At 47.9% G+C, this 26524-nt stretch overlaps 1 protein-coding gene across 3 annotated transcripts in view; it reads right to left on the bottom strand.

The window, feature by feature from the left end:
• Positions 1–10019: 10019 nt before the first annotated feature.
• LOC138504633 (zinc finger protein 2-like) overlaps positions 10020–26524 on the bottom strand; it is a 151374-nt gene continuing 134869 nt past the window's right edge. For all 3 annotated transcript variants that reach the window (XM_069625232.1, XM_069625233.1, XM_069625234.1), the window contains one exon: positions 10020–11774. In XM_069625232.1, the coding sequence (XP_069481333.1) occupies positions 11047–11774 (728 nt within the window). In that variant the 3' untranslated portion in view covers positions 10020–11046. The remainder of the gene's footprint in view (positions 11775–26524) is intronic.

The following is a 26524-nucleotide window of genomic DNA, read 5'->3' as shown; positions in this document are numbered from 1 at the left end:
TTCCGGATGCCACACATTCCCCTACAGCCCTGCGAAGTAGTGATGCTGCCTTGCCTCCGACACACACTCCTTGTCGCTGGGCCTTGTCGCTGGGCCTTCAATACTTGTTAAAAGCTTTTCTCTACACCATACATCTTATCTCTTCTCTTTACCTTGTCACCCAAGTGTGTTCACCATACATCCTATCCCTTTTCTTTACCTTCGGTCACCCTAGTGTGTCCACCATACATCCTATCCCTTCTCTTTACCTTCTGTCACCCTAGTGTGTCCACCATACATCCTATCCCTTCTCTTTACCTTCTGTCACCCTAGTGTGTCCACCATACATCCTATCCCTTCTCTTTACCTTCTGTCACCCTAGTGTGTCCAAAATACATCCTATCCCTTCTCTTTACCTTCTGTCACCCTAGTGTGTCCAAAATACATCCTATCCCTTCTCTTTACCTTCTGTCACCCTAGTGTGTCCACCATACATCCTATTCCTTCTCTTTACCTTCTGTCACCCTAGTGTGTCCACCATACATCTTATCTCTTCTCTTTACCTTGTCACCCTAGTGTGTTCACCAAACATCCTATCCCTTCTCTTTACCTTCTGTCACCCTAGTGTGTCCACCATACATCCTATCCCTTCTCTTTACCTTCTGTCACCCTAGTGTGTCCAAAATACATCCTATCCCTTCTCTTTACCTTCTGTCACCCTAGTGTGTCCACCATACATCTTATCTCTTCTCTTTACCTTGTCACCCTAGTGTGTTCACCAAACATCCTATCCCTTCTCTTTACCTTCTGTCACCCTAGTGTGTCCACCATACATCCTATCCCTTCTCTTTACCTTCTGTCACCCTAGTGTGTCCACCATACATCTTATCTCTTCTCTTTACCTTGTCACCCAAGTGTGTTCACCATACATCTTATCTCTTCTCTTTACCTTCTGTCACCCTAGTGTGTTCACCATACATCCTATCCCTTCTCTTTACCTTCTGTCACCCTAGTGTGTCCACCATACACCCTATCCCTTCTCTTTACCTTCTGTCACCCTAGTGTGTCCACCATTCATCTTATCTCTTCTCTTTACCTTCGGTCACCCTAGTGTGTTCACCATACATCCTATCCCTTCTCTTTACCTTCTGTCACCCTAGTGTGTTCACCATACATCCTATCCCTTCTCTTTACCTTCTGTCACCCTAGTGTGTCCACCATACACCCTATCCCTTCTCTTTACCTTCTGTCACCCTAGTGTGTCCACCATTCATCTTATCTCTTCTCTTTACCTTCTGTCACCCTAGTGTGTTCACCATACATCCTATCCCTTCTCTTTACCTTCTGTCACCCTAGTGTGTCCACCATACATCCTATCCCTTCTCTTTACCTTCTGTCACCCTAGTGTGTCCACCATATATCCTATCCCTTCTCTTTACCTTCTGTCACCCTAGTGTGTTCACCATACATCCTATCCCTTCTCTTTACCTTCTGTCACCCTAGTGTGTTCACCAAACATCATATCCCTTCTCTTTACCTTCTGTCACCCTAGTGTGTTCACCATACATCCTATCCCTTCTCTTCACCTTCTGTCACCCTAGTGTGTCCACCATACATCCTATCCCTTCTCTTTACCTTCTGTCACCCTAGTGTGTTCACCATACATCCTATCCCTTCTCTTTACATTCTGTCACCCTAGTGTGTCCACCAAACATCCTATCCCTTCTCTTTACCTTCTGTCACCCTAGTGTGTCCACCATACATCCTATCCCTTCTCTTTACCTTCTGTCACCCTAGTGTGTTCACCATACATCCTATCCCTTCTCTTTACATTCTGTCACCCTAGTGTGTCCACCAAACATCCTATCCCTTCTCTTTACCTTCTGTCACCCTAGTGTGTCCACCAAACATCCTATCCCTTCTCTTTACCTTCTGTCACCCTAGTGTGTCCACCATACATCCTATCCCTTCTCTTTACCTTCTGTCACCCTAGTGTGTCCACCAAACATCCTATCCCTTCTCTTTACCTTCTGTCACCCTAGTGTGTCCACCATACACCATTACACCCTATCCCTTCTCTTTACCTTCTGTCACCCTAGTGTGTTCATCATACATCCTATCCCTTCTGTCACCCTAGTGTGTTCACCATACATCCTATCCCTTCTCTTTACTTTCTGTCACCCTAGTGTGTCCACCATACATCCTATCCCTTCTCTTTACCTTCTGTCACCCTAGTGTGTCCACCATACATCCTATCCCTTCTCTTTACCTTCTGTCACCCTAGTGTGTTCACCATACATCCTATCCCTTCTCTTTACCTTCTGTCACCCTAGTGTGTCCAAAATACATCCTATCCCTTCTCTTTACCTTCTGTCACCCTAGTGTGTTCACCATGCATCCTATCCCTTCTCTTTACCTTCTGTCACCCTAGTGTGTTCACCATACATCTTATCTCTTCTCTTTACCTTGTCACCCTAGTGTGTTCACCATACATCTTATCCCTTCTCTTCACCTTCTGTCACCCTAGTATGTTCACCATCCATACATCCTATCCCTTCTCTTCACCTTCTGTCACCCTAGTATGTTCACCATCCATACATCCTATCCCTTCTCTTCACCTTCTGTCACCCTAGTGTGTTCACCATACATCTTATCCCTTCTCTTCACCTTCTGTCGCCCTAGTGTGTTATTTTGTAATATTTCCTTTGTTTGCATGTGCAGCACACTGGCAAATATGCTACTAAAATTCAAATAAATTAAAACAAATGTATAGGTTTTATTTTTTCCTACTGCTTTCCAATTCAGTAATAGTACAGAAAAACTGTCTGATTTATGGAGTTGTTATGCAAATTCACAAATCAGAGATAGTCAGAGCAAATATAAAACATAAAAAGTGCCATTAAAAGAGTATTTTCTGACAGACAATAATATTGTTCAGCAATTATTGATCTGACAAATCATATGTTCCAATATCTCAAAATGGAGATTTCCTATTGAGCGTTACACATTACTCAGATGCATACATACCGGGAGGAAAAGTAAATACAAGATTCACCACAGCAAAGAATAAATGATTAAACAGCATATGGACAGTAATGACTGTTGGTGGCTTATGAAAGATATAGTGAAGATAGTTTTGACATTAATGCATTCTGTTCGTGAAGAACCAAAGTCGACCATAACTAGTTTCCTGCCTTTATCATAAAGAGTTGGTGCTATGATATTGTTGAACTATCCTTCTCCCAATTTACACGAGTGCTTCGTTTGGTACAGGATGGCTTCCTGCTGGGAGGGGGATGTCCTGGAGAGTAGCAACCATTTACTTGCATGAGTTTAGCAGGCTGCTTTCACAACCAATTTCCCATTAGGCCATGATCTGGTACTTAAAGTCCTTCCACTTGTGTGGTGAACACAAGAGTCACTGGGAACACACATTGCTGTGACTTTCTCCACGATTATGGAGTTCGTCATCAGAATCAACTATTACTGGAATGTCCAACATGAGCTCAACCGTGCCCGGCACAGCTTCTCCCTTTCATGCATTGCAGGGGCCTCTGGAGAATCCGCAGTCTAATAGAAGGCTTCTCGAAAGACTGGCAAAGCAGCAGCGTGCAGTCTCTTTTACAGTATAAAACCATCTGTACATTTAGCCCTCCACAACATGCATACACCCCCCCCCCCCGCACACTTGCAACATATAGTCTTGATATGTACTGTTTTTCTAAGAGTCCATTGGAGGCCAGCATTTGACTCAGCACTCCCCTGTCTCTTACATGTATTTTGCTGTGATTTCCGCCCACAGTTCTTTGCTGGGTATGGGTCTTCATGCTCGGAGCCTCTGAGCTAGGCTTCTTTTTACATATATATATATATATATATATATATGGGATACATTACTCACCGTAATCGTATTTCTGATGCTTGTATCTGCTTAGATTCACATGCTGTGCATAGGCCGACATCTAGTGGAAGCTGCGGAGTATTACAGTTTGTTTTTCGAAACTCGAAAATGGGCGTCGACACAGGCGTGCCAGTAATACTATCCCTAGTGTGACGTCCACTGTACCCAAGATCCCTCACGCGTCTGGGATCCTCAGATTGTATTTTTTCTGACATGAGGAAGCATGAGGAGTAGCGTGAGTACAGATAATCCAAGCAGATAGACAGAAAGGTAAGACTACAAGCAATCATGCGCCTTCTCTCGGAGGGGAGGAAGGGTGGGTCGCATGTGAATCTAAGCAGATACAAGCATCAGAAATACGATTACGGTGAGTAATGTATCCCTTCTGAGGCTTGTGGAATCTGCTTAGATCACATGCTGTGCATAGATTAGCGAGCAGTACCCGAAGAAGGAGGTGGGATGTGAGAAGGGTCATGAGCAAACAGGTGTCTTAGAACCGCTTGTCCCACTTGTGTATCTGTCTTGGAATGAGTGTCAATGCAGTAATGCTGAGTAAAAGTGTGAATAGAGCTCCAAGTAGCTGCTTTGCAAATGGTGTCGAGGGGAACATTTGCAATGAAAGCCAGAGTGGCACCAATGCCTCTAGTAGAATGGGCCCTTGGCGTAAAAGGCAGAGTTTTTTCAGAAAGAGAGTAACAGCTGTATACAGTTGATAATCCACTTCGAGATCGCGCCTTTAGAGACGCGATCCCCCTCTCTGCCTGTAGCTACGGAGACAAACAGTTGATCTGTTTTTCTTAGCGGTCTGGTCTTATTTACATAGTAGAGGACCGCCCTACGCACATCAAGGGTGTGTAGTTTCACCTCAGCCGAGCTTTGTGGGTTCTGGAAGAAAGCCGGAAGCTCGATGGACTGGTTTACATGGAATTTAGATATGACTTTAGGTGAGAACCTAGGGTGTGTGCGTAAAACCAGTTTGTCTTTGTGGATAATAAAGAAAGGATCTTGCACTGACAGAGCCTGAATTTCACTGACCCTTCTTATGGAGGTAATGGCTACTAAGAAGGCCGTTTTATAAGTCAGGTGTTTGAGACTACTTTTATGCATGGGTTCGAAAGGGGGGCCCATGAGCTTAGCTAGCACCACATTGAGGTCCCATCCTGGCGGTGGGTTCGAAATAGGAGGGTGAAGTCTCTTTACTCCTTCCATGAAGGCTTTAACTACTGGTACTTTCCACCACGATACTTTGTTATGGGATGTGGTGTAAGCCGAGAGGGCTGCCAGGTGTACTTTCAGAGAGTTAAAACCCAAACCTGCGTCCAGCAGGTGGAGCATGTATGTTACCACGTTGGAAGGAGTGCAATCAACTGGGTTGATTTGTTTATTCTGGCACCAAATAACGAATCTCTTCCACTTGTCAAAGTAACAGTGCCTTGTGTTTGGTTTCCTGGATTCTTTTAGGATGTCCATACACCTCTGTGGTAAATTGAGATGCCCAAACTCTATGACCTCAGGAGCCATGCTGCTAGGTTCATTGAGTTGGGTTCCTGGTGCACTGTTAGACCTTGTTGCTGGGACAGTAGGTTGTACCAGGCTGGGAGTTTGATGGGCTCGCACAGCGCCATCCTGCGTAGGTGTGGAAACCATGGTTGTCTCGCCCACATGGGAGCAACTAGGATGAGCGTCATCGATTCCTTGTTCATCTTGTACACCACCTTTCTGATGAGAGGGGTTGGTGGAAAAGCGTACGCAAACATCCCTGACCAGTTCATCCACAGGGCGTTCCCTTGGGAGTCTGGCTGGGGGAACCTGGATGCAAATCCTGGGCATTGTTTGTTTTCGCTTGTGGCGAATAGGTCTATAGTGGGGAAACCCCACTGAGAGAAGAGATCTTCTACGATCTCTCTGTGAAGGACCCATTCGTGTTCTTCTGGAAGGGAGTCTCTGCTTAGGGCATCCGCTAGGGAATTGAGCTCCCCTGGAACATGTTGTGCTGATAGGAAGATGTTCCGTCTGAGTGCCCATATCCAGATTTTCTGGGCAAGCTTGGACAGATTTGGCGAACGAGTCCCTCCTTGTTTGTTCAGATAGAACATGGCTGTCGTGCTGTCCGTCCGGATCTGCACCGACAAGTTTAGTAGATGGGGCTCGAACGCCCGAAGCGCTCGGAATACTGCCAGAAGCTCTAGCAGGTTGATGTGGTTCTTGGCTACTGAGTGAGACCAGAGACCCTGAGCTGTGTGGTGGAGATGGTGAGCTCCCCACCCAGTCAGGCAAGCAGCTGTAGTTACCACTGCTTGTACTTCGGGATCGTAAAAGGGTTTTCCCCTTGCGAGATTCTCTTTTGTCCACCAGTGTAAGCTCTGTACGAGTGTTGGCGAAACGACCACTAGATCGTCCCACTGACCACTTGCCTGAGACCACTGTTTCGCCAACCATTCCTGCATGGGACGCATGTGCAGACGCGCGTGGGGGACCAGGTAAATGCATGACGCCATCATGCCCAGTAACCGCATTGCTTTGCGTACCGTTATTTGTTGACCTGACTGATAATGTGGAATTTGCAGTAGTATATTCCGAATTCTCTCTTCCGAGGGGAAGGTCAACCCTTTCTGAGTATCTAGGATTGCTCCTAGGAACTGTTTTGAGGTGCTTGGCACCAGACTTGACTTCTTCTCGTTGATAGAGAAGCCTAACTCGTGGAGGAGGTCGATAGTCCTCTGAATGTTTGACCTGCAAATTCTTGGGGTTTCCCCCGTTATGAGCCAGTCGTCCAGATAAGGGTACACTGGGATTGCCTCCCTGCGTAGGTGTGCAGCTGCCACCGCCAGTACCTTGGTGAATACCCTTGGTGCTGACGCTATCCCGAAGGGCAGTACCTTGAATTGGTAGTGGCGACTGTCCACTTTGAAGCGCAAGTATTTTTTGTGCGCCGGGAGCATGGAAATATGAAAATAAGCATCTTTCATATCCAAGGTTGCCATGTAGTCCCCCTTTTTTAGGAGGGGGATTACCTCTTGTAGCGTGGTCATACGGAATTTTTGGGGCTTGACATACTTGTTGGCAGGCCGTAAGTCCAATACTGGGCGCATTGTCAAATCTTTCTTTGGCACAAGGAAGTAAGTTGAATAGATACCCTTGTTTACCTGGTGTCCTGGGACGAGTTCTATCGCGTCCTTTTCTAGCAGAATGGCGATCTCCTCGAGAAGGATCTTTTGATGTTCTAAGGAGTGTATTCTTTGTCGTGGAGGGTGGTTCCGGGGACGCTGCAGTAATTCTATACAATATCCTGTGGACACTGTTGACAGCACCCATCTGTCTGAGGTGATCCCTTCCCAAGCCTGGGTGAAGTTGGAAATGCGTCCCCCTACTGGGGTTGCGTGAGAAGGGACCCTGAACTGAGCGTCACTGCTTTGGCGGAGGCGTGCCACCTCCCTTGTTGGGGCTGCCTCTGCCTCTTCCACGACCTCTCTTGTTACCTTTACTGTAACTTTGGGTAGACTGCTGGTTGTTGTTCCATTGTGTACCCTGTCCTTGGGCATAGTTGCCTCTTTGTGAATTTTGGCCGCGTGGGCGACGAAAATTACTGTTCCCCCTCTGGTTCGGGGGTTTGTTGGTAAGCTGGCCAAGGGATTTGAGAGTCTCGTACTCGTCCTTGGCATTTTTAAGTGCGTCTTCGACCGCTTTCCCAAACAATAGATCTGGTTCCACCGGCTTGTCTATTAATGAAGCCTGTGTTTCTGTTTTGAACCCCGACTGCCGTAACCACGCATGTCTCTTGATAACAGTTCCTTCTGCTATCAATCTTCCTGCGTTGTCTGCAGCGTCGAAAGTTGCTTTCAATATGCAACCAGACACGGCTCTCCCTTCTGCCGAGATCCGAGCCAACTGGCCCTTTAATGGTTCAGGAGCAGAGGCTATGAGCGCCGCGACCTCTTCCCATTGATGGCAGTTGTAACTTGCCAACAGGGTGGTGGAGTTTGTAATCCTTGCTTGGTAGGCGGACGTTGAGGCTACCTTCCTGCCAAACCCGTACAGTCTTTTGCTCTCCTTGTCGGGAGGAGCTTCTGATGACGATAAGGGTGTCCCAGCCCTCTTCCGAGTGTTGGTAACCACTAGGGAGTCTGGTTTAAGATGACCTCTTATATAAAGAGGGTCAGACTGGGCTGCCCGAAAAAGTTTTTCGACTCTGGGGTTGACGGCTCTGGTGAGGTTAGGATTCACCAGGGATGGATCTATTCTACGTTGGATGGATTTAAGGATAGGGATGGTCTGAGCGACCGGCCTCCTCTCTCCCACCAACTCTTCTGCGAAGTCCCTTTCCTCCTGTACACCGTGGGTGTCGATGTGAAAATGTTCTGCTGCGCGAGCAAGAACTTCATTAAGGAGGGGTTGGTTATCAACTGGCGAGTCGGTAACTGGGGCTTCGCTCTCTACCGGGGAATCTACTCTGTAAATTTCCTCATCTTCTACCTCCTCCAGGTCCTCATCCTCCGCATAGTATTCAGACCCGGTTCGTTCCTCCATAATTGAAAACTCCTGGTCCCCTTCAGGGAAAGGTTGTCCTTGGTATCTGGGGTGTGGAGTAGAGTATGGAGTAGAGTAAGGCTGCACCTCGAAGGGGTCAGGTCTTTCGACCCGGGCCTTTTTACTTAGGGGGATAGGATCAGAGGAGCCCGAGGGTGTGGCCCCTTGAGGGTCATACGAAAGGAAATGTTCTGGGTTTTTGTCATAAAAATCCGCTAAGGAAGACATTCTTGACATGACCCTGTCTATGTCCTCACTGGACCATTCTTTGGAACAGGGTATGACTTTAGTAGGCAACTTAGAGGACTTATCAAGGGTACCCTTGCTGGATGTTGATGTCCCAGTAGATTTATGTTTATCTGTCTGCTTGGGGTGGAAGGATGGTCTTACAGGAGTGGAAGGCTGAGCTTTCCGCTGTTTCCCTCCCTCCCCGTGCGTGGAAAAATGTTTTCCCTGCCCCTTAGTGGTCCCAGAGACTTTCGACGCCTGGCGCCGAGGGTCGGGAGAGGTATTTTGTTTTGAGCGTGGGGCCTCGCTGGTGTGAACTGCGCTCTCGGTCTCTTGGAGCGCGGCCTGGGGGTGGAAGTCGTCTTCGTCTTCCGACGATCGAACTTCCGTTAATCTGGGGAGCGAGGCACTCTTGGCAAGAGTGGATGATTGCCTTGCGTCATGAGGCGATCTCGATCGAGAGCGCCCAGAGGACACCGAGTCGGACCGTTCTATCCGTGCCTCTTTCCGAGAAGTCGACGTCGTCGAGGTTCGGTTGGACTTAGTGTGCTTAGTGTGTGTAGGTGTAGCGCTTGCGTCACCGGGGGTCTTCCCCATAGCCGCCCTGCCGGACAACCTTCCGAGGTCGGGGACCTGCGCTCGGCAGTCTTTCGACGCCGTAATGCCCTCGCCGTCCGAAAGTACGGCGTCGCTGCCATCGCTGAAGGCGCCCTCCGCTGCCATGGCTGCCTGCCTGGCGTGGTGGGCCCAACGCTTTGTCGAACGGTCCTTAAGTGTTTTAGGTTTAAACCTACTACACGCTCTGCAGTTCGCTTCGGGGTGGTCCCTCGGCAAGCAGAGATTGCACGTGGCGTGCCTGTCGACCCAAGGGTATTTGCGATTGCACTTGGGGCAGAATTGGAAAGGGGTACCCTCCATACGCACCTTGAGGCAGCGGGCTGGTAAGTGTAGGAAATATATAAGGTGTACCTATATACCAAGAGTGAAGAGTATGTACCACCCCCCACTCTCCCTACTTGCAGGGCCGAGGCCAGCGGCCTACTAGGCCCGGGCCGAGGCCAGCGGCCTTCCGAGGCCCAGATCCGTCGTGCAGCAGCCGACGGTCGATGTCTTCTCCAGCCGTCGTCGAGATCGATGGTCGACGTTGGGGTGGGGAAGGATGTCAATAAATAATTTTAAATTGCAATAATAGCAAAAGTATGGCTAAGGCCAGGGGACTCCGCAAGATGCTTCCGACCAGTATGGCGGAAAAAAACATTCTGAGGATCCCAGACGCGTGAGGGATCTTGGGTACAGTGGACGTCACACTAGGGATAGTATTACTGGCACGCCTGTGTCGACGCCCATTTTCGAGTTTCGAAAAACAAACTGTAATACTCCGCAGCTTCCACTAGATGTCGGCCTATGCACAGCATGTGATCTAAGCAGATTCCACAAGCCTCAGAAATATATATATAGTATTTCAGGATTGCGGTCCTGTTGCACTCACGGCAGCTGGGGCAATCATTCGCTTTCATGTTTCCCCAAGCGTATGGCAAGTGTTCACATTTGCTTCTGCGTGGAACTAAAAGAAGCTTCTTATGTTGTTTCTGTTCAAGAAGATGTTGCAGGTGAAACTGAACATGCAACTTTATATGTATTGCTCCATTTCATCTGATTGTAAAGTTCTTGTACACTCCTTCTATATGAGGCGGACGCAGAAGCAAAGAGCTGGGTAGGAATTCCGTACCCACCCCAATGTGATGGATTCCCTCATCGGTGACCAACATCTGCACTTAAACTCCAAACTAGATTTTTCTACACAGCGTTCTTGAAGAGTGTGAGGCATCCTGGAGCACGTCTGCAGGGATCAGCGTTTATGTGGCTGCTTGATTTCTGGTGACCATCCTTGCTTTTTCTGTGCAAGGAAAAAGCAAGCACAGTCAACAGAAATGCATGGCGTACCAACAGCTGCCAGGTTCATGATGGCAACTGCAATTGTAGAGGCCTGCTGTGTTCATGCGCACACCGCACGTTGAGTCCCAATTCTTGGGCATGCAGCAGCGGCAGGCACCGGGATCAGGGATCTAGGTGGCTTACTCCGCTTCGCACCACTCCAGGCAGTGAATCGTCGGAATTTTGGTGAAACGGCCCAACCTCGTGGGAGTGGTCAGGCTCTTTCGCTCGGTTCCAAGGGCTCATTCATGTTTGCATACCATGTTTTGATGGACATCGATATCTCATGGTCATCTTTCTTTTCTTGTGGAGGGCTTGTTAATCCTTAGGGATCAATATGTCTACAGTCTCATAAGCTCAGGTGTCCTGTGGCTGTAATTGTACTTTACTTCGCGGATTACCACTTCATAGGCTGATATCAGGATCAATGGCACCGTCACTGTGACCTGAAGTCCTGGTCGGCTCAGGGCCCCGAATCACTCAGTTACAAATACATTTGGCCATTCAAAGATTTCCACTCGATCATTCTCACAATGATCCTTCGCATGCCTTTTCTGGTGCCTGTCAAGGGTATCCTTTCGACTGAAGCTTTTTCCGCATTCTGGGCACTGATACGGCCTTTCCTCCGTATGCATTTTCTGGTGCCTTTGAAGAGCTCCTTTTTGAGTGAAGCTTTTACCACATAGATCGCAATGGTATGGCCGCTCCCCTGTGTGTGTCCTTTCATGAATAATCAGTGCGGACACAGAGGAAAAGCCCTTTCCACATTCATTACACACGTATCTTCCTTTCACTTCATGTTCTCGCTGAGGTCCGCGATGGCCGACGAGCGGGTAGGGTTCACTTTCAGGGCACACGTAGCTTCTGAAACTCTGCAGTGGGTCTGGTTCACAGAGAATAATGTTGTCATTTCTAATTGCATCCTCACTCTCGGGGGGTACTTCTGATCCCTTTACATTGGGTGCCATTGGAAGTAAAGTGGAGCGGGTTAGTGGGTTACCGCCACTCTGCAGTTGCTCATTTTGCCCTCCTTCTAGTTCCGGACCAGTACCGGACCACACTGGTCTTTGAGAGCACTCGCCCTCATAAATACTCAGCACTGTGTTGGGTTTGAGTTGTTTTGCCATGGATTTGCCCAATGTTGGCTTCTCGTCGCATTTTAAAGAATGATAGGCTTTCCTCTTCCTGTTCGTGGTTCCTTTACCTGTTGGAGTAAGGATTCAATAAACATTATTAGCGTCTTTGTGTGAAATGTTACAAGATAACAATATTTACTTATGTGCAAAACTCACCAACAGGACACACGAGGTAATGCAGGCAGAATGAAAGCCAACCTGAGTGAGTAACCTTGGAAAAGATGGTCCTCTCAACCCTGCACTTCTGGAAGCAGCTGAAGATTCCCTTCTTACCCTCTGGTGCCGCCCCCCCCCACCCCACCGCCTCCGCTACCCCTGCCGCTTGCTTTTAACTACTGTATGCCCCTCTTTGTACAGCGCTCTGCTACTTCCCAAGTTGGCCTGTGCTTTATAAATTCCACACATCCATACGTACAACAGGATAGCTTCTCTGGGATCAAACTGACCAAAAAGAGAGTAGGATGGGGTCAAACTATACAGTGTTGGGTCCCCAGGTCCAGCAGAGTCCATGAATTGTCACCTAAAACCAGGGGCCACGGTGAAACCCATGCGAGCAGGAAACCCTCTGTTCCACGATTCCCCCCCTCAAGGTGGTTTTCAGAGGATCTCACAGAGCTGCCAAGGTCATCCTTGAAGCAGTCTGGGGTACAGACAACATGTGGGACGTGGAGAGCACCTAGGGTAAGAAAAGAGGGCATCTTCTTTAAGGAAGAAATGAGTGAGGATGCCCTTCAGATGTAAAGCGCTAGAAATCCTCTCTCATGGGGAATACCTCAAACACATAGAACACAGAGTCACGATATGCAGAAAACACCAACTGTGACATGAACTACAGACAAGAGCACAACAGAAATCCCTCAGCAGTCCCTGGAGGGCCAGTCAGAAAAGGATTGTGCTACCCACAGTGCCACTGGCAAGTAACAAGGTCACTCACATAAAGAGAGAGGTGAATGGAGCTCCTGCTGTGCGTGCCCCTCTCGGGAGGATACCTCAGGGGTAACGGGCTCGCTTTGGACACAAGACGATGCGGAGGAACACAGGTACGATCCCCAGGTCCAGGCATGGCAAACAGAGGGCATAGCCAGGGCTCATTATTGTCCAACACATTAGACTTGCAGGTGAAAGCAAATGTCGGCCATAGATCTAGGGGGAGGGGGATCCATTTAGCAAATAGGGAAACTGACGCCTGAATCACAGCCCTCATTCGGACCATCAAACTGCCAACCAGGGAATAAAAGGTGACAGAAATTGCCTGTCTGTGTTAGCGATAGGACTGTGTTCTAGAGAGAGTGACAATTAAAGAAGAGTTAGTTCTGAAGGTGCCAGAAAGAAGAACTTGCATTGGGCAGGCCAAGAGGGCAAGTCTGCAGATTTCAGACCGGGAGAGTAAAAACCCAGAGAAGTACATCTGTGCAGGCCAAGCCACGAGGGCCGCACAGTGTCAGACAGTGAGACAGGGACAAGTTAAGACAGTGGAGCCAACACTTAGGCAAAGCCAAATAAAGAGAACAGGCTTGGTGCAAACGCCAGCTGATCTCCTGGGCTAAGAGACGGGTGAGGACCCCTACCCAAAAGTTCCTTTTGACAGTTCTAACCTATAACTGGGAGATTCCTGTCGCCTATGTCACATTGACTACTGTGGACACGCTTCAAAAAGTATTTGAAACTACTCTAAACTATTGCAAAGCACTGACATGTCTTAGAAACCTGCTAAGAAGTGTGGATTATGTGTTTAGATTATTGGTTGGTGTCCCATATGGACCACCTGCCATTTATATTACTCTATTTCCAAATACATTACTGATCTGAAATGTAGATATCTATGCTAGGCACAACTTTAGAGTATATTTTCAGCAACATAGTGTGAATTCCTGGGAGCTCATTTTGAGAGAAATCGTAACTGCCTGGAGGAGATGACATACATTTGCACTTGGATGCAAACCGGTGCCTTCCGGGCAATTTCCGTCATTTGCACTGTGGCATGTACATGAACGGTGTAAAGAGGCAACTATTGCATGCAATAGGCAGTGCAACACTGCCTGCTACGTACGCATGACAGGGGGCGTGTTCAGTTATTTCCTATGGAAACCATTGGTTCCACGGCAGCATGAAAATCGAATACTGGCGTGAGACCAAGTTGTTTCTGAAGGCGAAATGCAAACAGGAGGTGGGAACATAACACCCATTACACCCAACCCTCTGCCTTAAAAATCAAATCCCGCAGAACGTGAATAGTGGCATTAAGACAGGTGTAACAATGTTACGTCCGTCTTTAGCCCCTCCCTTTGCGCTTTGGGAACTACGAAAATGAACTCCCTAGAACGCTATCACTATTGGTAATAACCTTTGAACTCTTCTGCCGTTCCCATGCCCGGACCAGGAAACAAGAATGCGGATTATAGTGGGTGGAAAAAACAGAAGCAATCGATTGCTCTGTGGCTAGTGCAAGCCTTGGGACGATAGGCACCTTTGATTATCTCGGGTAAGGTTCAACAATCCTCAGGCTGAGCAAACTGCATACAAAAAACCACGATTGCGATAGAGCATGGCGCCCTGCTATCATTCTATGCCCTTTTGGCCTCCGGCTGCATTCATGGGACTTCTGACAGCTAACCAGTGAATAACGACCACATAGACAGACATGCTGCTGAATTCTAGGCACAGATCGCCTTCCATAGCTTTGTACCCCAGAAAACAATTTAATGAAATGTTTGTTTGGAGTTCCAAGATCGGCCACGACAGAAGCAAATGGTTGGAAACTAAATGTGCCATTTCTTTAGCAGATGCTTTTATGGTTAGTCTTCTAGCATATTGATTCAGGATTTCAAGACTAGACTAACGCCAGATGGAAAGAGATTTACCTCTAGATATTAAGAAAAGCGTGAGGAGCACAGAAAATACCTTGGGTGGACTGCATACAAGTTTCTGATAAAGAAGACACTCACTAATGTGTTTGCTTAGGTGAGAAAAGGGCGTTAGGGAGTTTTGCTAAAGTCCACCTGTGGTAGGACTTCAGAAGACTCACTCTTGGATGTACAGGGCTCCAATTCTTAGGTTTGGCCTGAACTACCCATAAGGTTTGGTAGCTATGGTCGAGCAACCAGGCTTAGTCTAGGAGGGGCAAAGGCTGTAAGTAGGTACAAAGACCTCAGGGCACACCTATGGGCAAGCATAACCTTATCCACTGACGTTTTCAAATAAATATTGTTATTTATTATAAACACTAAGGCAGCTAACACAGTATTAGAATTACAGGTAAGTAAACATATTCACATTTATATACAGTAAGGGCCTCATTACGACACTGGCGCTAATGGGTTAATGGTGCCGTAAAAGGCTGCGGCGCCGTTAACCCATTAGCGCCTAATTACGAGGTCCCTTTGCGGGACCCGACCTTAACGGCTGGTCTAGACCAGCCGTTAAAGTAGGGACTCGCAAAGGGACCTTTGCGGTAAGTATGGTAACGCAATTTACAGTACCGTACTTAGCGCCTTCGCCATTCCCATTATGCCCTATGGGGCAAAAATGGGAATGGGGAAGGGCCATGGGGAAATACCGCCCCGCCAACCTTGGAATGGGGCGGTATTTCCCCATTTCACCATGGCGTTCACGTTACGATACCGGCACCAACCATGGTGCTAATAGCGCCATGGTTTAGCGCCGGTATCGTAATGAGGGCCTAAGACTTTTGTTAAGCATTACTCAGTTCAACAGTAAACTCTTAGATGACATACAGGTAATAGCTAGAGTAGCATTCAAGTTTAGCAAATCATTTCTTATAACCAACATTTAAGGTAAGCAACACAGATACTGGTAATTACTTTTAGGCAACCTATACTTAGAAAGTCCAGCCCTATCTGGGAATGAGAGTCTCAAAGTCAGTGGGGACACTGGGTTAACAGGGCCCCTGGGTGGAAGAAAAAAGTAAAGCAGACGCGTCAAAGTTGTCAAAATAGCAGGTTTCTTCAATGTTGCAGGTAGGTAAAACGTTTAGTTAAAAGGTGGTTCAGGGAGGTCAAGCAGACCCCCTGGAGGATTGCAGACCATAGACTCCTTAGACCTGGGAGAACACAGCTGGGCTGTCCATCCCAATGTGTCTCAAAAAGCTCATGAGTCGTCCTATTTAACACAGCAAGCACCCAGTTCAGTACCTGGGAGCGGTACAGTATATTTTCATGAAGAAAGAAGACTATGTCACTGGCGCGTCCACAGGTGAGGCGATAGCAGCTCCTGTTTGGATTTTTGGCATGTCGGCTGAAGAAGGAACTTTTGGAAGGAGCAGTCAGTCAGCTTCTTGCGATGGGGCGCTGTGACGAATCAACTTCCAGGGCACCAGTGGTCCAGGGATGAATATCGGTTTCAAAACCATCAATCAACCCCACACCTCCAGTACACCAGAAGGGATCAGAACAGATTGGGAACGCAAGCAAATTGTAAACCACTGTGTCCAATTTTGTTAACAAAGACCAAACATCTATCATCGATTGTTGGTTAGTTGCAACATAGCGAAAATACAATTATTACCCAATGATAAATGGGACTGTCCAGTCAAGGTTGTATAGAAATATCTACATTATTATTATCACAACAGGCAGTTCTAGCACACTACGAAATACAACCCATCCTGTAAAGGAATGCAGAGGACAGACAGTTTCAAAGAAGGAAAGGGATGCACTCTGGATATTGACAGGAGGGTAGTTGGTACAGTAATGAATCGTAATGGTTCAAGGATACTTGGTTTCACCACAAAGTGAGCAATGCATGTAAAATGTCACTAGGGGCCTTCAGAGCAGGACCAGGGGGACAGAAACACAATGCACCTTTTGCTGTAGATGTTTTTGGTGCTCGACCAGGTTGAGTTGGTTTCAGGGCGCGTTGCATCTTCTTCAACAGAGTTCAAGACGGGAAACAGCTGCAGGTATCAGGTGGCAGGCAGTTCGGCGAGCAAGCTGGACGGATGGCTGCAGGCCTACACAGTGGCTCAGGGTCAGGAATCGTTGTCTCAGTGCTGCTTGGCGGTTCTGAAGCACTGGTCAAGCATCTTGGACGGCGTTAGTGACTGCAGGGTAACAGTAGTCAGCGGTGCTGTCGGTTGCATCTCGAGGGGTTCAACTGGCTTGAAAATGTGCTTTAAGGCAGACGTCAGTAGATGCTTGTCGATGCACTCCTCCTAGCTTCTTCACTGGGCTTGTGTCATCCTTTAAGGCAGACGGCCCAAAGCTGAGGAGAGTGTTGCTGTAACGCTCACCTGATTCCCGTAGAGGCGCCGGTCTTGACTGGGCGTATATCGTATCTTCAAAGGTGATGTGTAACACACGGCTGGCTCTTTGGGCTGGACCTCTGTGCACTGTATGTCTGACTCGAAGGGTAAGATGTCTTAGGTAAGTGAACGCTGTGCTCTCCATCTGCCTCGGGGCAGGGTGCTGTAACCAGTTTCTTCACTGGATCGGTAGCGCAGGCCTCTTGACTTCAGAGGACTGCTGTCCGTCGTTTACTGCACGAACGGTAAGTTTCGAGTAATTCTAATGTCTTTAAAGTCTTTAGTAATGATGTCTCTTGTTTTGCAGGGTTCCGGCGATGGCGGATGACGGGCTGAAGTGAGTTGAAGATGGAGCCCGTGTGATGAATAGAAGCGCCTGGAAGCACGTAAGTAAGCGCTTGTTGCCTGCTTCACGATGCGCTCTAACTGTCTTTTTATTTTGCAGGTACAAGTTCGGAGCGGCTGCAGAGTGCCGGAATACCCACTGGGTTAGATGTGGAAAGGAGTAATGGCACGTGAGTATTAAAGTTCCCCAATGTCTTTAAACGCACCTTGTTTTGTCTTTCAGATGCGGGATGCAGCGCCGAAGGCCTCCGGAGCGTGCGAAGTGTTGGTAAGCTTTTGTCTTTCAGATGCCGGAATGCAGTGTGAAGACCTCCGGAGCGCACGAAGAGTAGGTAAGCCTTTGTCTTTCAGATGCCGGAATGCAGCGCGAGGCGTTGGTGACAGCCGATGGACCAGGTAAGTGAAGAGCTGTCACTGAAGACCGTAATGCTAACCTGTTCTTTCTTGTCTTTATAGGTGTTGCTGAAGACTGGATTCAGGATGGTAAGCCTTTTTCCTTAGGCCCAGGATCAGATGCAGAAGACACGATGAGCGTTCCGCTGCAGAGGATGCAGAATAACGCAAAGCAAGATTCATCCATCGGGTGTGGTTTAAATAGCCTCCTGTAGTGCTTAGGTGTCTCCTTCCACAGCCAGTCCACCCAAGCATTATGATCCCGGCGCTTCCAGCGCTGGGACTGGGCATATTTATGAGCCTGGTGCCACTGGCGCCAGGACTGGGTCCAAAAGGTCCCAATTGGGACTGGTTGGCACTCGGAACCTGGGTTATGGATCTGCTTCCAAGGGAGTTGGGAAAACCCTGACCTTTTGGAAGCAGAGATCATGACAGTTGCAGACAGTTGCCTTGTCCTTGGTTTGGTTCAAAGACTCTCTGGCACTTCCCACCTGGGAAGCTTGATGCAGAGTCTAGCAGGGCACGCTGTGTGCTGGCTGGGTACTGGTTCTGGAGCTGCTTGAAGGTCCCCTGGAATCAGTATCTCCCTCAGTTCCCTGGAAGATGTTTAGGGAAGGGATCTTGCTTCCGTCTTGGATGTCCTGGCCTTCCTTCACTGGTGGAAGATGTAAGGCAGACTGTACATTCAGCCAGGGTCCAATGCTGAGTTCTTCTTGTTACTCCTTTCAAACTATTCAGATGATCTGCCCAAAAGAGAGGCGCAACCCTCTTTTAAAGCCAAATCGACCACAGGGATTGGTGTAGGCTAACCCTACCTTAATGAACCAATCCTGTTTCCCCACCAACAATTTCCTGTATGCATGAGGTCATAACCAGAGTGCTTTACAACAGAAAAGGTAAAGTGGTGAAAACATGTAATACTAAGTCCCACCCTTCTCCCTCTCTGTTGTGGATCAAAGGGTCTCTTTGGTCAATGGAGATCTCTGTTGTTCCCGATTAAAGGGGCAGGTCTCCCTTGAAGCTGCTGCTGGACCAGACTTTCTGGCACCATCAATCCACATACTCGTACCTTCAGAATGGGGTCCCCCTGCGGGGATGGCTACTGTAATACACGCAGTCCCAGACATGGCATTTCACTGTCCATTGATACTAAGGGCGAGAGCTGGCTTCAGGTTGACATAGTGCATATCAAAGGTTCTGGTCTCCTTTGTTAGCCTCTGCAGGCAGGCCTCATGTGGGCCTGTTTGAAGTACACTCTATCCATATGTTAATTATGTTTAATTGCCGCCACCAGCTGCAGGGTTCACAAAAGGACAGGGTGGATCCATGGAGCTTTTGCTAGTTAATTAGGCTGGACATGGCAGGAGGAAGGTTTGGCCCTCCCCATTCTGAGATGCATTGTGTACTCAACCTGTCAGATCCCAACTAAACATGACAGGGGGGGGGGGACTGTGCCTGTAGGCTGTCTCCACCCAGAGTACACAGGTCTATGTGTGTGTCGTGTGCTGAGCATAGGAAAATGGGTGCGAATTAGCGCCCCACATTTTCGGGAGGTTGATCTACCATCATTCAATTTCATATACAAATTGAAAAAAGCCCAGGTGAGCGTACACCCACCATGCGGGTGGTCGAATTCCTCAAAGGTGCCCAACAGACGATCTTCACAATACTGGATCATTAGGACTGGACACAGCCTTTAGTTCAGTGACGGTTGTCACATGGCAGACCTCTATCTGTTTCTCGATCCCCGACTTGGAAAGGGAGACGACTCAGAGTGGGAAAGAGTCACTGTAGGTGCAGCAGGATGCCCAGAAGTTCCAGCCAAAGCCGTGCTTCAGGAGACGATCCATAGAAAATGGGCCCAGGTCCAGGGTATTGGGGAATGCAACCCAGGACAGTTGCAGCTCTTCGAGGGATGGGTCAAAATGTAGATGGTTTGGAGACTTGTTAATCCCACCAGTAGAGGGGAGTAAGTCATCCGGTCTGGATCGTCTGTACCGATCACAAGAGGAGGTTGGAGCAGCAGCAGTCACTCAGCAGTCACTGTAGGTGGTTGCAGATGTCCTTCTTTGGATTTTTCATTCCATGAATCGAGTCTCCCATTCTGCTCCAGGACCCTCATCTTCATGTAGGAACCCAGCCAATCAGCAGTCATGCCAGATTCAAACTTTGGGTGGCGCCTGTCCCAGGGGACAGCCAGCCTCCCACTCAGAACTGGATTCAAGCAGACATACTGGAGGACAAAGACCTGCAAAGTTTTGGTGCACTCCCAGCTTCCTACCCTCCCAGACACGCTGGCGCCCCCCGGGCGGGCTTCCCGATGGGAGCCCGGCAAAGACAAAAGAGTGAGCGGGACCTTCCCTACACAGGATGGCAGAATAAGGCCCAAGAAAGGACAAGTTATCAAGAGTTGGTTTAAAAAAATAAAAAAAAACAGGCATCATGTGTCCCTTACCACAGCAGCCTGTACGTAAGTTTCCCTGCAAATCCGTAGAAAATATCCACTTCCACAGCCATTCAGATGAGCTTGTCACTGTACCTAGAAAGTTAAAGGAGAAGTGAAAATACGAATACAATGGGCCTCATTATAAATTTGCTGGTCCGGGAACTGGCGTAACGGTAAGCTTGCTGGTACCCTAGTTCCCATACTGGCAAACTACCAGTTGTGCTCGCGGGTGCCTTTCTGCCCGCCAGCGGCACCCGCGAGCACAGCATGTCGGATGCACGGTGCCGGTGGATCCGCCCTCCCCATTCCCATTCAGCTCTATGGGGCCGAATGGGAATGGGGAGTATCTTTTTTCCAGCACCCGCAAATGGGCAATTGCCGCGTCCTGCAGGGCCATAATGACCCGGTAATTGCCCATTCGTGGCCGCTGGGAAAAAAATGACACCGGCGGCAGCCGTGCCTGTATTACAGGCACGGCTACCACCGATGTATTAATGAGGCCCAATGTGACCCCTAAGCACTCCACATAATTGGGTGTGTGGATTTCACACAATTAAAGCTAGGCAGGATAGAAAGTATCCCCCTATCTTGGAAACAGTAGTTATCGGAAGGAAAACAAAAAGGGCTGCTCAAAGAGCTCCCAGCAACACTGCACTGACAGTGCTGTGCGCTGCAACAATAAATTGCAGATGCCTTACAAGGTGGAGGAAAGAATTACTCCAAAACTATACAACCAAAAGTGTTGAAAAAGGCTCCCAAAAGTGGGGAGAATTACACATAAGACGGAAATTCTACCTAACAACTAGTACCAGTGCTAGCTTTTTATGAGTCCTGTTCTATTTTATGTTTCTCAACAGTCAGACTTCATCCAACGCCTAACTGAAGACTGAAACTATGTTTCTAATGTCCTGGCCTAGCTAGTGGTGCTCCAAAAGTGCCCCATAGTGTCTCCAGGGGAGTAATCCACTGTCTGCTGTGCTACCCCCTCCTTGATTACATTTTCCTTGCCTTTTTTCCTTTTTCTGCGCACCTTTCTGCCATCTTCTAAGCTCCCTCCACATTGCTTCCTGGTCTCCTCACCCCCCTGCCTCCCATCCCGCCCCCTACACCCTTTGACTGGCCAAAGCATCCTTTTTAGGATATGATATGCTCCTAGGGCAGGTCTCGACTAAGGGCCACAAGGCAAAGAGCAGCTCCTGACTGAGCAGCTCCACCCCGTGGTTGCCCGTGTTTGCCTGGGAAGCCTACCGCAGTCAACCAGCAGCAACTGATAAGGTAAGTGTGGTATGGGCGGGGAGTGCAGCCATTACTGTATTCCAGTAAAACCCCACCACTCTTACTTCCGAATATCATATACCTATGCATTTAGCCTAAATTGTACTAGGTAGCCGTATCTTGCATTTAGCCTAGTTTGTACTAGGTAGCCTCATCGTGCATTTAACCTAGTTTGTACTAGGTAGCCTTATCTTGCATTTAACCTAAATTCCAAAAGGTAGCCATATCTATTACACCTATGAGTTCCTACTACAGTACAAAAGTTAAAACTCAGGGAGGCTATCACAGCCTCAATAATCGACAGAAGATGCTATATTGCAGAGCGGGTGCACAAACAACAAATCAGCACCAAATTTGTGCTAGGTATGTATAACGCACAACCCTGTTGGACACTGGCCGCAGGCATGACTACCCACAAACATCAGAATACTGCAAGGACTATGACATAATTCGGTCAGGCTGTTGACATAATTCTCTGCATACTTACACCAGACTACACCTCAGCACCTCTGACACTCGAATGCAATAAAGGCCTATGACAAATTTGGGCACGCTGAGCACATAGCGAGTCTGTAGCACTCACACCATCTCCTGACTCCTCTCAGCACCCATCCACATGCCTGTCCTCATTGGTTGCTTTCTACCGGGCCCTGGCCAGCCCTGCTAAGCGTTATTGGCCAAATGCACACATGCATCCTAATCGTACTCCTTGATCTCCAACACTCTGGACTTAGGTCCTCTGAGGGGGGTTCCCACTAACAGCGCGGTAAAAGGCGCTATATAAGTGACAAGTATAATATAATACAATGTGCTCCCTGACCAGCTTTTGTCTGTTTGTTATGTCATAAGGCCAGACACATCAGCACAAATACTTTTCATGTATACTTTATTATATGACCAAAAGCAATATCTGTAATAACAGTATGATTTCTTGTAACATTCATAATGTGTCAACAATCGCTACCATGCCTGTACCATGTAACTAAGTTATTGCAAGTGACAGCGCCTCAATGCCCCAGGGCTGCTTGCGCGCTATATAAATGTAAATAAATAAAAATAAATAAGTAAAAAGGCAACTTGGTTTGTCAATCTTCAAGTATGTGTTTCAAGAATGGAAAAGACACATTTGGCGATTTACCAATGTGAGCTCTTATTTCAGAGTGCACAGAAGCAGCCTGGCTGATTGGATACCGTTCATAATGGGTGAGGACCTGCCAGACAACAAACCACATCGCTGTGTGAACCTGTGCTGATTTTCTCTAAATAATCGAGCTAGATGAATAGATAATTGAGAACTCAATAGAGTTCTAAAAGACTAGTTACTGGGGCATGCAGCATTACAACATTTTAGCCGCATTGAAGAACACAGAACCGTACTAAATGATATCCAGGCAACGGCTCCAGGTTTAAGGAGATCTAGTCTATTGCTAGTATTAAGTTATCCGATTTGAACTTTTGCTATGTTAAGACGGAAAACATTTGTCTCTCTCGGTCTCTTTCTTCCCCTCCTTCCTCCACCCAAAGGTGACATTTAGGGGGGGGGCGAGTAGCCTCCTGATCCAGTGGATTTTAGGGCATCGGGGATGGTGTTGGGGAGGATCCCTGGGTCTTCATCACAGGGCAGAAGACAATCCCATTACTTTAAAGGCAGACAGTCCTTGCAGCCTTGACCCTCCCCAGAACCCCAATAAGGTGATGCGAGACAGCCAGGTTAGCTTTTACCATGATGGCAGTTCAGCCTTTCAGGATCATCATAGTGAACACCTTCTCTGCTTGGGCAAGCCCAAAGCTTTCTCTTGGCAGACCCACAACCCGGAAAGAGAAAAACAAACACTCACCTTTATTCTTAGCCAGTTTCATTTGTTTTATGGTAATACCATTCTTTTCCTGATACTGTTTCATTCAAACTAGAAGTATCTGAAAACGCATATCAGAGTCTTGACAAGATGCTCTGGAAGCTTCTTACGGTTTAATACAAGATTGAAAATTTGCAATTCTCTGACAGTGGATGTTAAGAATAATTTCTCATATCAACTCTGCAGGGATTTATTAACTTTTTTTAGCAGCGCTCAGACCTGTAGGTATCACGGCACCAGTACAAGGCAGGTAAAAAAAAAAAATGTTATTTAAAAAAAAAAAAAACACACGGTACATATTCGTATCAGAGTCACAGTGCTGTTGGTAGTAGTCTAATCATATTTGTTAAACAGCCAGGTTTTCAGCCGTTTCCTGAAGAGGGTATAAGAGGGTTCATCTTGGATGAGGGGTCAGAGGGTGTTCCATAGGGTGGGAGCAATGACCGGGAAGCTCACTCCCCCTGCCTTTTTTCTGTTGAATCTGGGAGTGTACAAGGCCAGGGTGGACGATGCGCAGACAATGAGGATTGAATTTTCTTGAGATGCGTGAGAAAGGGGTGAGCAGCATTGTGTGTACAGCAGTGTGTGATTGAGAGGATCGTAAACTCAATGCAGGCTTTGACTGGAAGCCAGTGGCCGTTACGCCTGGCTTGTGTTATGTGGTCGGTGCGCTTCATAACCCAAGCAGCGCAGAGGGCATTATTTTGGATCAGTTGTAGTTTAGTAACATTTTTTGAGGAGATGCCAGAGAGGAGGAAGTTGCAATAGTCTAGTTTGCAGCCAATAATGGCCCTGGCAAGGGTGAGGCAGTTCTCAGTTGCGAGGAATGATCTGCTTAGGTTGATCGCTTTTGTAGAGTACGCTGCAGATGAGGCCAGGGACTTAACATGCTTATGCATGGAAAGTTCTGCATCAAGGTAAACGCCCAATGTCTGTATGTGGCTTGACACAGGACTGGGGTTACCACCAATGGAGAAGGAGGCAAAGGCAGGGGCCAGTAATTTGAGTCGATGGGGGGAACCCACAATGAGGAGCTCAGTTTTGTCATTATTGAGACAATGATGGTGTTCAGCCATCCAAGTCTGAATAATGCTGTAGACTCGGTTGATGTTGGCCGAGTCTAGGCTGTGGTTTCCAGTGATTTTCAAGAGTATTTGCATGTCGTCTGCAAAGTTAGTGTAGGGTAGGGTATGTCGAGTCGGTCGAGGTGGTCAAACAGAGGTCTTGTGTGTACACTGTAGAGTGTGGGTGAGATGCAGTATCCCTGGGGGACACTATAAGGTACTGGGATTGGGTCAGCAGCTTCTGATCCTATGAATACCTGGATGTGTGCTCGCTCAGGAACGACTTGATCCAGCTGGTGGCATCAATATAGAGGTTGAATTTAGTGGTGAGGTTCTGGCAAAGAATGTCATGATCAACTAAGTCAAAGGCTGCTGAGAGATCGAGGAGGAGAAGGGTGGCAAGTTCTCCTGAGTCTCAATGCAGGTCAAGGAGGGCCGCTTTGGTGCTATGTCTAGGTCTCAATCCCGATTGGCAGATGCCAAGCAGGCATTGGTGTTCTAGGTGAGCTTGGAGTTGTGTGTAAGCAGTCCGTTCAAGAATATTGAGTAGGTAGGGCACAGTGGTGATGGGCGATAGTTGGTGGGTTGGGAGGGGTCAAGGGAAGGTTTCTTCAGTAAGGGTGTAACCCACACTTCTTTGATGGTGGTTGGGACAGAATTAGTTGCAAAAGGAGGCATTGATAAATTGAGAGATAATGGGTGGAAGTTAAATTAGTGCCGAGCTTAATGCTCGAGGGGCATGTGTCATCTGGAGGGGCATGTGTCACCTGGAGGGGCATGTGTCACCTGGAGGGGCATGTGTCACCTTTGCAGTTTGAGGTGTTGTATAATGGTTTGTACCTCTGTAGTGGAGACTGGAGAAAAGTGGAAAGGGGGGAAGGGTGGTGGTGGAGTCAATGAGAGGGGGCTGAGATGCTTTGGTGAGTAGGGATTTTTTTTTAAATGGTTTTATCTCTTAGCTTGCGTTTTTTGTCAGCTGGCGCTGTTTGGATCGTGGTGCAACAAGTTTTGTCTTTGGTGAAGCTAGAGGCAGGGAATATGGGGGAATCGAGCTCTCGGAAGATTTTGAATAGCTCTCTGTGTTGAGACTGGCTTCCAGGTTTCTGGTGTTGAAGATGATCATGGTGTGGGATTGATGTGTTACATAGTTATCTAAGTATTGGGAGTGTGTGAGGGGCGTTGGCCTATGGAGCTTCCAGCATCTTGGAGTGGTCCGGTTTGGCCTGTGAGGATTTTCGTTAGTGTGTTTCGAGTGCTGGAGTTGCGAACATGGACGGCCGCTATGTGCAGCAACTCTGGTGCTGGTGTTGTAAGTGATTTAGGTTTTGTGCGGGTCACATTTCTTTTATCATTCCGTTGTGTCTTTTCCCAAAGGAGGGAGAGGTGTTATAATGTGAGCTTAGGCTCAAGCTTAGAGTGGGTAGTGTCATGGCTTAGAATGTGGCTATGTCATGACTGGATGTGGAACGTGTGTGTTGTTGTGTTCTGTGTGAGACCGTTGGACTTGCTAATTAGAGAGAGTGTTGTGCGGGGTGTCGGGCAACCCCAGTGTCTCTCCTACTCGTCGTGTCAGCCGTGTCCCCTGCTATCCTAATGTGTTTGTGAAGCGGTACAGGACCTGGACAATAACGTTACTATAGACTTACAAAGAAAAAAGACAAAATTATTGGGGTGATGGTAGAGGATGAGGATGTTGATTGTAGTTTGAGCGTTGGGCTCAAGTTGATTCAGCAGGAGTTTGTAACCTTGGATAGGTGATAGTGGAGAGGTTCTGATGGGCAGGGACATTTTTACGATGAGAGCAACTCCACCTCCTTGTTTTCACCTCTATTGGACCTGAGGATTGTGTAGTCTGTGGGGATGGCTAGTAAGAGAAGGGGCCAGAGGCATCATGTAGCCAAGTTTCGGTTACTGCAAGTAGGTCTAAATGGTTGTCAAGTATTAGGTCATGGATGGCAGAGGGGTGAGCGCAGAAGGAACGCGCATTAATGAGGGCACACAAGAAGGTGTCGGGAATGTTGGGATTGGAAGAGGGTGAGGTAGGCGTGTGAAGGGTAGTGGGTGGGCATGGGCAAGGTGGAGGGGTGACAGGTGCATTCTGGTGCAGGCGAGTAGTAAATGAGTGTGTTCTGTTGCAAGGGAAGTGTGGTGTGTGTGGGGCAGGTGTCTGCTGAACGTA

This window comes from Ambystoma mexicanum, chromosome 11 (assembly GCF_040938575.1).
Source record: "Ambystoma mexicanum isolate Mex_15411 chromosome 11, UKY_AmexF1_1, whole genome shotgun sequence".
NCBI lineage: Eukaryota > Metazoa > Chordata > Amphibia > Caudata > Ambystomatidae > Ambystoma > Ambystoma mexicanum.
This window is presented reverse-complemented; position numbering and strand designations above follow the sequence as displayed.